Source organism: Drosophila innubila (assembly GCF_004354385.1).
Source record: "Drosophila innubila isolate TH190305 chromosome 2R unlocalized genomic scaffold, UK_Dinn_1.0 1_C_2R, whole genome shotgun sequence".
Classification (NCBI taxonomy): domain Eukaryota; kingdom Metazoa; phylum Arthropoda; class Insecta; order Diptera; family Drosophilidae; genus Drosophila; species Drosophila innubila.
The window spans coordinates 10,450,698-10,464,067 of NW_022995374.1; the positions used below are offsets into that span (position 1 = coordinate 10,450,698).

A 13,370-nucleotide genomic window follows, 5' to 3' on the forward strand; every position below is an offset into this window, starting at 1 on the left:
TTTGTTGCGCCCGCGGCTGCGTGTGTCCGGCAATTGAGCGGATATGCAAGAAAAAGTGTAACACCCCCGCCCAGGAAGCTGGCTGCAATAAGTGCTAATAAGTGACCCAGCGGATGTATTTATGAATTTATGCGTTTGACGCCCAACTCAATTGGCAGTCAGGCAGGCAACAAGTGCGTTGGAATACTATAGTCGAAACATTGGAACACACACACACACACAATTCGGTCATGGCTTGCCGCCTCGTTAAATAATATTTGCCTATGGCCAACTAACTGAGTAACTCTCTCGCCTTCTCTTCTCTCTCTTTCTCTCCCTGTCCCTCTCTCACTCTGTCACCCTCTACCCTTACTCAGCTACTTCTCGAACTGCAACGCGTCACGCACCGCGAAGCTTTTCGCTTCGTCTGCGCAAACTTTTGCACAATGCGGCTGGCGACGTCGCTGCCCCCGCGTTGGCTGCGCTGCCGCACATTTGCCAGCCGCCGCTAAAGCACCTTAAAAAATAAAAACAAAATAAAAAAAAAAAGAGCGCCCCTAAAGAGGAACCGAACGAATTGCAATTTCAGCTACCGCCCGCTTGGTGCGTTGCACTCGCGTCAGTGTTGTGTGTGTTTGTGTCTCTCAGTGTCTCTGTGTGTGTGTGTGTGTTGGTTGTCATTGATTTGGCGGATAGCATGCAGCAAAAGCAAACGGTAACAGCTGCTGCGACAATAGAGACTAACTACAATAGTTGCAGCGATTATTTCAAGCACCATCGTCGTCGTCGTCGTCGTTGTCGTTGTCGTTGTCGTTACCGTCATCGTCATCGCAGTTGTTGCACCCGTCGCACAGTTCCGTAACGTGGCCAGAACGTTGCCGGGCAATTATTATTTTGTAAGACGTTTTACAATTTAATGGTTTTCATGGTAAGCACCACTCGAATCACTAAGCCAAAACGCCAACGCCATATGCCATGTGCCCCCGTTCTCAGTTCTCAGTTTCTCATTCTGTGTTTCCTGCCCTTTCCTCTGTTCTCCATTGTCCCTATACCAAATTCTCATTCTCAGTTGCCTTTTCTCCTGCTTCACAGTCCAAGTTTATTTACTTAAACTCAGACATGGCTAACACCTTCGTACTCGTAGAAAATTCAACTGTGTATAATTAGGCATTGAGTTTTTCTCACACCTTTTCTTTTTGTTTGCAGAATGGACTGGGATCCGACCCTCTGTCAGCAAAGGAGGTGAGTTTCTATAACAACATTATTATACATAACTTTAAAATAGACCTTAAATTAACAATAAAATTTTAATTAATAAGCCCAATAATTTTGGCAACTAAATTATCTTTAATTTCTGAATTAAAACAGAAATAATCTATGCAATTCGCATGGAAATCGGACTTACATCTATTTCGATTTTGACAAAAATTCAATTTACTATTTTCCAACTCTAATGAGAAAACATTTTTAAATAGATAAAATTACATTTATAAACTGCATATTTAACAAATTATCATATCAAAATATATCCTATGTCAATGTTAATAAGTTTGGAGTTATCAATTCTTGGAATTCAAAATAATTAGCTCTACAGCAAACTAATTATACATTAGCTTTCTTTCTTTCTCACCAAAAAAAAAAAATATGCTTGTAGACAGACTATTTGTTAGATTTTTCACTTAAAGGCGGTTGAGTAATTGATATAGTTCGTCTGTTGGCATTACCAGAGTCATAACATAAGTGACATCGAGCAACAATTCCCAGTTCTGCAATTGGTCGCCTTATAAAACTCATCAATCGCCACAAATTACGAGACTCAAAGCAAAAAAGCCGCACATCAACTTAGTTTTTCTATACTTTTTTTTTAATGTTTTTTTGCTGCTGCCCGAAAAATTCCAGCAGCAAATATCATTTGCCAGCTCACATACCAGCCGGAAAACAATCCATAAAACTGGCCATCAAGTCAGGAGTCTGCAATGATTGGAGCCAACTAATGGTCAACTCCTCTCGATCGGCGCCTATGAGAAATTTCAGCACGTCTCACACAAATTAGCGCAGCGATTGCCAACGCCAATAACAATATAATAAAGAAGGGCAAGACGAATAGTGAAGAGTGTAGAACGGAGAGTGGAGAATGGGTAGACTCTTAGATACATCGAGATCGAGATCGCTGACAATAAATCAGCCCAGTTAACAGAGGCAATTAGATAAAATGGCTGGACAGTTGCTAGGGTCGCATATCAATTGCAATGCATCTCGTGTCTATCGATCGATACCCCAATGAAGTTGTTGTCAATGCAATCCATAAGATAAACGATAAACGATAAACAGCCAAAAGTCATGCATTGCTCCAACAGATCTCAGACTGTCCACGGACACAATCGAAGACAAACTATCTAATCTAATGTTGTTTTTCAAAGGCAATGAGCATTTGTTTGCTCTTGTTGTAGAAATAAATGCAGCAGCCGCAACAAACCAACAACAACAACAACCACAGCAAGAATAACGACAATCCATTGTCGGGGGGCTCGACTACAGCTATACCTTGTAATTAGTTTTGATAACCATTAAAGGTGAGCCGCATTTAATTACAACTGATAAAAATGAACAACAGTAGCTGCCGCTGTTGCTATGAACAAATGCAAATAGTATACAATTTATTATACAGATCTGTGACGTAGTCCGACTGCGGGAACAACTGAGAATAGAACACGACTAGAACTTTGAGATGTGAAACATGTGCAGAATTGAATCATCTTAAAATGGAAGATCATATAAGTAGAGAAAACTTTTAAATACAAAAAATCTGTTTGAACTGAAAGAGTATCATTTTCAAGTTATTAACTTTGATTAATTATGATGGATACAGATTAAAGCATCGAAAATTAGATAATTTTAAAAATACATAAATCAGATTTATTATACAGATTTGTAGAATATATTCTTAGCATTGATTACTTATAATAAGTATAAATTGAAACAATGAAAATCATTTTAATATACATCATTTTCACATACAAATAGAAATTTATTATATAGATTCTATGGAAAATATAGAGTGAGCATTAGATAAACAGAATTAATTGTCAATTAAGAATATAAAATTAGTTTGGAAAAGCGAGAACAATAAAATACTGAACCTAGAGAAAATAGAAGACTTTAATTTTCGATTAGTAGGAAAAACATCTGCAAATTTAATATAAGCTTATATAAATAGAACACTTAATTAATATTAAGTTTAAAAATAACATTTGATAGCTCTTATGTCATATTAACAAACGGAATTGAAATGACACATAAATAAACAGAAACGAGTGAATTGAAATTCATTCTATTTTAAATGGAAAACACGATCTGGAACGGCGCTCGTGTGATAATTCGTATGACTAATAATTTAGTTGTTATCTAAATTGTGCATCGCGCTTATCATACCCATTTGTTGAATGCTATCTACGTGGTATGCCACATCGCGTGGCCGGCTAAGTGTACAAATCTCAGCATCTAGAAGTTGGCCAGCTTGTAAATCGCCCACTCGACGCTGACATTTTTTCATAATTTGCGCTACAAGCTTGACAATTGTCGTTGTTGCCCACTGGGCACTGTTTGTTGTTGTTGTTGCTGCCGCTCGTTGTTCTCGTTGTTGTTGGCAGCTTGTTGCAGCAGCAGCATGCTGCATCCGTTTGGCCAAAAGTCAAAGTCTTGCGATTGCCGCGAACCTCGAAGTGTTGGCGCTTTCGCACCTCCAGTTACAACGTCTCTGCCGCTGCCTCTGCCAATGCATATGCAGTGCTAAATTAAAATTTATCCGTTTTATGGCGCTGCGGGCAGCCGATAACTGTTTTTAGCCACTTTTTGTAGTCTTTGTGGCGTTTTATTATAGCTTTATATTATTTTTTTTTTTTGTATATTATTTTTATAACAATTTTTTTTTTTTCATTGGTTTGGTTTGCTCGTTTCGTTTTATTGCCGTTAGTTTATTGGTCAAGATTTCGTAAGCGCATAATGCGCAACAATTGCGGTTTTCATATGGGGCAGATGCCTCTCCGTCCGTCCCCCAACGACGGAAGTCATTTGCGGTTGTTCCACGCAGTTGAATTCAATAAGTCCAAACAGCTACCAAACACGCAGCTTTATAGATATAAGATAAATACACACACACATATCACAAATATGTGTGTATGTACACACACACACACACACTCAACTCCCCCCTCCGCTGAATAGTTCTCGCAGCATTTTGTCAAACTTGATTAGCCGTATCTATAGCTTATGGCCTTATTGTTTACTTGCATACCTAATAAGCTCCATTGATAATGATGATGAAGCTGATGATCTTATTGATGATCTTACTCACCCTCTCTCTCTCTCTCTCTCTCTCTTTCTTCTTCTTTACAGGCAGAGGGCCCTCCGGTTCAAGTTGAACCAGTTGATTTGAGTTTACGCTCGCCGCGCGGTAAGTTGCTAATTATATATATATATATATGTAGTATAACATTTAAGCCCTGTCTGGGAGTTATTTTGTTACCAACACTTACCGTTTTCTTGGTCCGTCGAGAGAGTCACATTATTAGCATAAGGCAACGCTTATGGTTCCGAGTAATTAATCAAGTTCCCAAACGTTCGACTCTTTAAAGCGGGTCAACCAAAATGTAACCAATTTGCATTTCGACTCTTAAACTAAACGGTGGAAATTTGTTTTAATTATACCAAATGACAGCTACCATACGAGTGGATCGGTCTAAAGCTTAACATTTTTTGTGGGTGGCTAGCAAGAAAAATTCCTAATCGATAAGCGCAACTTTTTCACTTAAAATTATCGAGCATAAATGGAACACACTTTAAGGAAAGTTGAAAGTTTGAAAGCAGCTTTAAATACCTTTTAAAACTAAAGAAGTAAAAAACTTAGTTAATGCTTTAATAATAGATATTATACCGTTATCATTATTAAAGCGGAATATGTTCTACATTATCTTTTAAGTCGTTCTGCTTCACCTTATAATTTGACTGAAAATGGAACTAACGATATTGTAAAATGTCTCTTGAAATATCAAATAGTTGTATTAAGAATGATCGATAAATAAATTGAATTATTTATTAATTTTATGCATGCATTAATGAAATTCAATTACCTTTTTTATTTGCATTATATAACGCTCAATCGTTCTTGTTTTGCCCACAACTCATCCCGCAGAATCAGGTTCCGGTTTCACTTTCATACAATCGAGCTTGAGTTAGATTGTTCCGGGTGGTTCGTCTAATGATTCGCTTTTTAATGGCAATAACTCATTGTCAAGGTCTGCTTTTAAAATAAATAAATGAAATGTTTTCATTTAAATATTGCATAGTCGAGTGGCTTTCAAAGGATTTTTACTTACAATTTAGTAGCGAAAGTGAAATTAGGACATACAAAATAATATGCATTTAATTTTAATTTTATTTGTAGAAAAATTTTAAATAGATTGAAACATGTTAAAATGAAAAATCAACTTGATAAGGAATATTTAATTTAAAAAAGAATATAGCTTGAAGACAGAATTTACTCAACATGATAAACGAAATATTGGAATTGAAAATAAGTATTCTGATTTTTAATAAAAAAATCAAATAAAATAAAATTTAATTTTAGTTAAATTGTTTCGGTTGGTTCGAAAAATCATTCGCTTTAAAGGAAAATAGCTCAATGTCAATGTTTGCTATAAAAATATTAACGTTGCTATAAAAATATTAATGTTGATTTAAATATTGTTTAGTCGAGTGGTTTTTAAAGGATTTTCATTTTCAATGTAGTTGAAAATTGTGGCGAAAGTGAAATTTGGAATGCGTTTGGCATAAAAGAAATGTAGTTAACGTTTAAGTATTACATGCAGCTCATTTACTTAATGAAATTCGAGCGTATAATTATTCCATTTGGATTTAATGTGAGTTCCTGAGCAACATGCAACATGTTGCAAGTTAGGCATTGACCGTAATCAACGTGAAATCACTTGTTGGCTCATAAAAGTCGATTCACGCTGTTTCTTCGTAAGCGCAGCTCCATTTCTAACGCATCGCAAAACGACAGTGAGCCACAGCTGTTGGTTACCCACTGAGACAGAACTCAAAAAAAAAAAAAAAAAAAAAAAAAAATGAGAAAAACTAAACTGAACCCTGGCCAGAAAGAGTTGGGCCAAAGGGGGGTAAAATCTAGCGCAACTAACAAGCCCATAGAGAGCGTATGTCGTTGCTGTTGTTGTTGTTGCTGTTGGTTCTTGTTGGTTTTTACCACTTGACCGACCACCAGCTGTTGACCATTTGACCTTTCTGGCAGCCTTTCTCTTTGTGTGTGAAGTTAACAGCAACGCCCCAAACTGTTGTCCCGGACCTCAACTCAACTCAACTCAACTCAACTCAACTCAATCCAACTCATCAGCAGCGACATCATCAGCGACTAAGGCATCTTTAGCCACAATAGATACATAGATACATAGATATATATTGTATCTATAGATACATTGATAGTTATAATGTTGTTGGGCTGCTGCTGCTGTTGTGGTTGTGGTTGTAAGTGGCCGTAGGGCGCCCAGCGGTACACATAATTTAATTAAGAAGCAGAGCTTTGGGTTGCCTTAAATGGCTGTACAGTAAGATTAACAGCTAAGAGCCAAAACGCGTTGCGTTCATTAGACCAAGTCGATGGAGTGAAGACTCGACTCAGTCGCAGTTGCGCATATTAATCAATTAGGCATGATATTAGTGGGGGCATCATTAATTTTGTCAATACGGTATGCTTGTGAGAAGCGCATAGAAAGGTTCATTCATTCATTTAAGCTTAGTTCGTTCGCTCATTCGTTCGCTCATTGGTTCGCTTGTTCGTTCGGTTCGCCTGTTAATGGTTTATCTATTTTATGGCGTGCTACCTGTGCTGAGTTGTCGACTTGTCTGCGGATCTGTGGCAAATGTGTTAAATAGCGTTAAAATTTGTAAAACAAACGGCACATAATGGGCGACCCCTGGCTTAATTTTCAAGTTTAACGGTCATCCATATACATATCGATAGATGAATGTATAATATATAAAAATATACACTTGACTATTTGGCTACATAAATTATAGCTTTTAAATAATTATGCAATTAGGCAGCAGCCACGATAGCCCCGAAAGCTGATAGCCGATTTTGCCTCAAACCGCGAATGAACTGAATGAAAGCAAAAAAATACCAGCAAGTCAATTGCTGAGCCACAAAATACCCTGTAGACAGTAATAGTAAAAATAATTATATAACACAATCTTAATTTGACTTGTTTATTAATTTGTATATTTAGTTATAAATAAAGCAGTCGACAAAGAAATTATTTAACATAAAATATGAAAAAAGAAATGAATTAAAAATTTTTTAACATTAAAAATTCTACAGAAATATATTCTTACTGTTTTAATAGCGATCGATTTGATTATTGAAATAATTTATATCAAAGAAAGTGGTTTAGATTCTTTTTGGGAATAAAACTTCGGGAAGATCTTCAGATATAATAGATATATGTGCATGTTATTAAAAATATATGCATTTATATTAATTTCAGGACTTTAATCCTACTTAGATGCATTTTTGGCTTACAGGGTATTGACAAGATGTGGCACAAAAAGGCGATCTGTGGTATAACCCACAAGCTGAGTGCGAATTCCCACCAAGTCTAATTGCAGGCTGGGAAGCGTTGCAGCTAAAACGAAACAACTACAACTTGATTTATTTAAGCTACCCAAACAGCCCATAAATAAAGCTGTTGAACTAGCCGGCAGAGAGGAGGAGTAGGAGTTTAGTAGGAGCATCAGGGCGAGGTAGAAGTAAGAAGAAGGAGGAACTGGTGACGGTGGTGATGGTGATGGTGCCTTACCCACAGTCTTAGTCTTAGTTTGAGTCTGAGACTGAGACTGAGACTCAGGCTCTGTCTGTAGTCCTCTTCTGGCTGGTACGGCACTTAGGGGCATAGGCTTTCAGGTTAAGTAGATGCGGCGACACGCGGGTCGTTGCCAAAGCGAACGACCTTAAGACGAGGCAACAGGCAAACAGGCGAGCTGGTAAACTGGCAACATGGGGCACCTCTCTACAGTCATCCATTGAATGATATGCAAGTTTTTGCTGTTGTTTCTCAGTGTTACCGTTGCTGCACTTCATCGATCCAGGTTGCTGCTGATTTTGTTTGGCATCTGAACCGATAGAGATAGAGAGTCCACATCGCTGTTTGCCATCTCATAACTGCAGGCAGATCCAAAGCCAGAGTCGGAGTCGGAGTCAGAGCCGCTCCTTGACTCGCCAAATGCATTTTTTCTTGGCCCGCACAATGCGAGCGGGAAATGGCCAAGACGATTGTTTTTTAATTATGCTCGAGCTGAAGTTGATGCTGATGTTGAAGCTGATGTTGAAGCTGACACCCAACCAGATACACTGCAACATTGCATACAGGTTCAAGTTCCGTTCCGTTTCATTCCGTTTGGAAGGGAGGGTGTGCGGGGGGAGGGGGGGGGGGCTGTTTAACATGGCGCGTATGTAGCTCAGCTTGTCGCGGCTCCTTCGCAGTTGACTTGGACTCCAGTTGACTGAGTGACTGCCTTTTTGAGGTTATGTGAAAGGTCAAGTTCGTGATCGCATTCAAACATTTTTGCCAACCACTCATCTTGCTGCGCAGATCGGCAACAGTGCCAGGTACCCATCCCACCCCATCCCCATCCCCTCCCCACCCATCTCTCATCTCTCGCTTCCTATGCCGATTTGTGGTAACAGCCTAGTCTGGGGGGGAAACACGAGTGTGAGCCCGACCCAAAGCCCAAAGAGACGTCGTAGAAAAATTGAAGATGAGCGTGCCACCACCACGCCACGATTCTGCCATTGCCACACTGCAGTCCCTGTCCTCCATTCCTCCTCCATTCCTCCTGCTGTCGCACCAAATTGAGTGAATGTAAACTGTGGTTTACTTGTTTCCAGCGTTGTCATAGTAATTTTTCTGCACTATAACAACGGGCAGCGTCGCCTCCAACTGCAACTTCGACTGCAACTCCAACTCCAACTGCAAACCGACGGACAGACGGACGGACGCGACGCGACGGTGGCAACAGTCACCCGAAAAAAAACACAGAGGGAAAAAAATGGAGATGCTGATGACACTGGAGACACGTTGTCTCTCTGGCAATCGTGCAACTGACACACCAGCAACAACAATAACAACAGCAGCAACAAAATGTTATAGCAGCATATGCCACACGAACCAAAAATTACACTGGACAACACAGGGTGCGGCTACGGAATGCACAGGGCGGGGAGTGTGCAAATATCTTTGGGTATTGGGTGGGGAATCAGTTTCTTACCTGTGGATGGGTGAGGATGATTTGAATGTCTTTGGCTGCATCTCTAGACGATTTCTCAGCCAATTTGATTGCATACGGTTCCATCAATTTAACTAATTTTCAAATCCTATTAAGATTTTTAGTGTTTAAATTGGTTGGAAGCTGTGTAATTGAAAACCAAATTAATGTGATTAGGTAGATAACTAATCAATTTAAGTATGTGCTCAGGAAAAACATAAAGTTTTTCAATGCTGCAGCTGGAACTAGTGTAGTACCGTTCTTATCTTCTGATTTACAAATAAGTTTTAAAGATAGGAGAATTAGAAGATGATCGCATGGTAGTGGGTCAAATTTGAAAAAAAATATTTGGAATTGCACTTTAAAATGCTGTGAATAAAACTTATAAAGCAATTCAATTGTCTTTAGACATGAACCAACTAGCTTAATAATTTATGGTTTTATGTTTGAAAAAATATTAAATATTCGGATTTCAATTTGCATTACATTTATTTAACTTATAATAGTGTAACATTATAATTTATATTATTGTAACATTATAATTTGAAATATTGTGGTATAATTTTTAAAATAATTCCATTATCCTTAGATTTGAACAATCTATGTAGTGAATTTATTGATGGCTCTCTTTATTTCTTGTTTTCCTAAACGATCTGACAAGATATACGACTATTTAGCTATGGAATGTCGTAAACTTTAGTTGAACTGCTGGTGAGATCATAATGTATTATACAATATATCAGTGAAGCCTCAGTTGCAGTACCTAAATCTATTTAGGCTTTTAGGCTATTGTAACCTGAGACTGATCGCAGACATGCGTTGCTTTTGGCGTTCAGTTAACGCCTAACAAGTGCCCCACCAGCCCCACTCGTGCCCCATGCTGCTGTTGGCTATAAATCAACGCCCATGTGGCAACTGTGCTAAAACCTGCTGCACAGTGTTTGTTCGATGTGTGTGCGCATCTTCCCAGCAATAGCAAAAAAAAGCCAAAAAGGAGCATGCGAAAAACATAACATATATATGTACTTGTATATGTATATATATATATATATATACCAGAGCCACGCCGCAGACGCAGCGTTAGTGGCGGAGAGGGAGTGCTCAGGAGGAGGAGGAGAAGAAGGAGAAGGAGGAGGAGTAAGTAGATCCACGCTTTCGTGAGCAAACAATTCGAAAGCTGACAAAAGTGCTGTGCAATAACATGTTAACGACGACGATCTCAGCTGACGATCGATACCAGTACCAAGTACTGAGTACCGAGTACCAAGTCAAATCGAGGAGACTCCACAGCCCACACGAATCATATGCCACGACATCGACGACGGCTGCTCCTCAAAACTAACTAAAAACTGTTTATCGAACTGGATATGAATCGATCGCATCTGCATCTGCAATTGTATCTGCATCTGCAACGGCAACTGGATTGAAGTCAACGCTTTTAGTCGCTGCTCGTGTAGCTCATTAGCTGGCAGCTAATTTCGCAAGCGTAGCCGAGACTTCAGACAATGCCACATGCAACAAAATTGTAGCTGCATATTTATTGGTCATAAGTGCCGCCGACAAAAACCCAAAAATTTGTCTCCAAGCTAAAATAATAATAGCAAAAAAAAAAAAAAGGAGACCAAAAACGCGCTGCATATTAGCAATTTGCATTGTTTTGGGGGCATGCAACATGTGTGCAGAGCACTTCGAGCTGCGAGGCTGGCAGACTGCCGCAACGGACAGATGGACAGTGGGACAGTTGGACAGTGGGACAGTGGGACAGATGGACACTGTGGTGTCTGCACTGCTTTGCAAAGACCTTTCCAACTGGCAACTGGCAACTGGCTGGCCTTATATAAAAAAGACCAACAATAGCCACGAACCACAGGACAGAGACTGCTGTTGGCTTGTTCGTAGCTGTGAAAGAATTCTTGGTCGAAATGTTGCTGTTGTTATTGTTGTTATTGCTGTTGCATCCGCCTCCAATTCGTGCCCAGACAGCACCCGCGCACATGCTCCTAAATGGAGCCTTCGTGTAAACAGAAAAATTTGACTCATGACTTCGTTGTGGAGCTAAGACTTCCCCCCCCCCACTTCCATTCCGCCCGCTCAACCAACAGCACACAACAAACACCACACATTCACATCCTTTTTTGGTGGCCAACAACAACAATAAGAGTGCTACACTTTTAGTTTTGCCTCAAATTAGTCAGCGGGATTTTTGCGGCTGTGTTTCTACAAATTAACGCCAATTTCGTATCACGTTATTAATAGTAACCATTAAATTGCCCGATCCACGCTCAGATCATTATCTGTCGGCTAACAAGACAACAACAAAAGCCGCTAACCGCTAACCGCTAACCGCTAGTGGATGCTGCCCAAGTCTAACTTTCTGACTCTGACTCCAAGTCGGAGTCAGAGTCGGAGTCTGGCCAGGCTAGTGGGTGAACCGCACTGTGATTCCTGGCCAGTCCGAAATTGGCAGCCGCAGCTGGCTGGCAACGTCTTGCCTTAATTATCTGCATGGCCAAAAAGAAAACAGCAACAAACTATACTAAATTGTTTTGTTGCTATACAAAAACAACATACAAAAAAAAAAAAAAACAAAATCAGCTGCAGTCGCGTCACCTTTTGTTTGCCGTATAGAGAGCGATAAGCTTGTTAACTGTTAACCAAATCTGTAGCAAGTCAATACAAAAAAAAATAAAATAAAAAAATATTGGCCAAAACGCTAGTGTACGCCCACGTTGTTGGCCACGTTCCTTCTGCATAGTGCACTCGTTTTTGTTTTGGTTTTTGTTATATTTATTTAGCAACAGCTAATCAGTGACCCAAGTGGCTAATTAACCTAGGGATGACAAGATACTCTGATCTAGATACTCTGTCTTAGAGCGCGAGAATATCTTATGCTAGTGATAAGAAAGCTTCTGTTTTGTAGGATGATTAAATTATTGCAGAGAATTTTAAATATGGTTTTTGCATTGGCAGATCACATATTTAAATTGGAATAATAAAGACAGCTCCAAAAGAATAATAACTCTAGGCAACGAATTTGAACCTTTTTGGCTATTAAACTAACGAAACCAAATTTTTTGAATTGTTTTGCGGCCACAAACGACGAAACACATTTTTTCCTCTATTTTTTTCTAATTATAATTAAACTTTCCCATTATGTTTATGTGCCACTTAAAGATCTTAATTTACTGAATAAATCTAAGCTTTTATTACAAGTTAATAGATATAAAAATTAAATTTTTAAATGATCGGATAGCAAATAGATAAGTAAAAGTTGCAATCAAGTTTAAGACACATATTAGCAGCACAAAAAAATATATATTTGTGAAAAGCAGGGTAGAGTTTTACAAATTAATTTCCTTCCTCGACGGAGAATTTTTTTAAATTTTGTTTCATCTCAATTATGTAATAAATAAATGTTTACAACAAATTCCAATTTTTTACCTAGTCTATTTTGTGTTGAAAATTATGCGCCTAATTGGAATAAATTAGTTGCTGTTTTTTCTTAGTAATCAATATGATACTTAATGCTCAAAACTTGGCTAAGTAAGTGTACGAGTACATATTAATTCATCTAATGGGATTTACAATTGCCTTATGTTGCACATGTCCATCTCAGACTTGGCCAACATTTGCAACTACTTAGAGACTGAGACTTTGACTTGGGCCTGACTCGGGCCGATGCAATAGATAAACAAATGCGAATCGGATAATGTCATGTAGCCATGTCATATGTTAGCATCGGCAGCAAAATAGAAAAAAAAATAGAAAAACTGGAGCACTAAGTCAAAAGTAAAGCTGCAAAAAACATTCTTATCGATTACACCTGAGACCTCAATCAATAAATTGATTGTTAGCGATCAGTTTAAGGCAGGCAGCTAGGCAGGCAGGCAGGCAGTGCCAAGTGGTGCGGTGGTGCGGTGGTGCAGCACCAGCCATCATGTGCCTCGCATACAAAAGAGTTTAGCTGCTGTTGTTGTTGTTGTTTGTGGTGGTGCTGCTGCTGCTGGTCGGCTCTTAAGATAAGCCGCCGCTGCTGTTGGTGGTGCTCTGCCTGG

At 39.0% G+C, this 13,370-nt stretch overlaps 1 protein-coding gene across 1 annotated transcript in view; it reads left to right on the forward strand.

Annotated features, from left to right (window-relative positions):
- The first annotated feature begins 895 nt into the window (after nucleotides 1-895).
- LOC117784578 (Krueppel-like factor luna) overlaps nucleotides 896-13,370 on the forward strand; it is a 33,887-nt gene continuing 21,412 nt past the window's right edge. Inside the window, exons 1-3 of the mRNA XM_034622342.1 lie at nucleotides 896-907; nucleotides 1,186-1,221; nucleotides 4,375-4,432. Of these exons, the coding sequence (XP_034478233.1) occupies nucleotides 896-907; nucleotides 1,186-1,221; nucleotides 4,375-4,432 (106 nt within the window). The remainder of the gene's footprint in view (nucleotides 908-1,185; nucleotides 1,222-4,374; nucleotides 4,433-13,370) is intronic.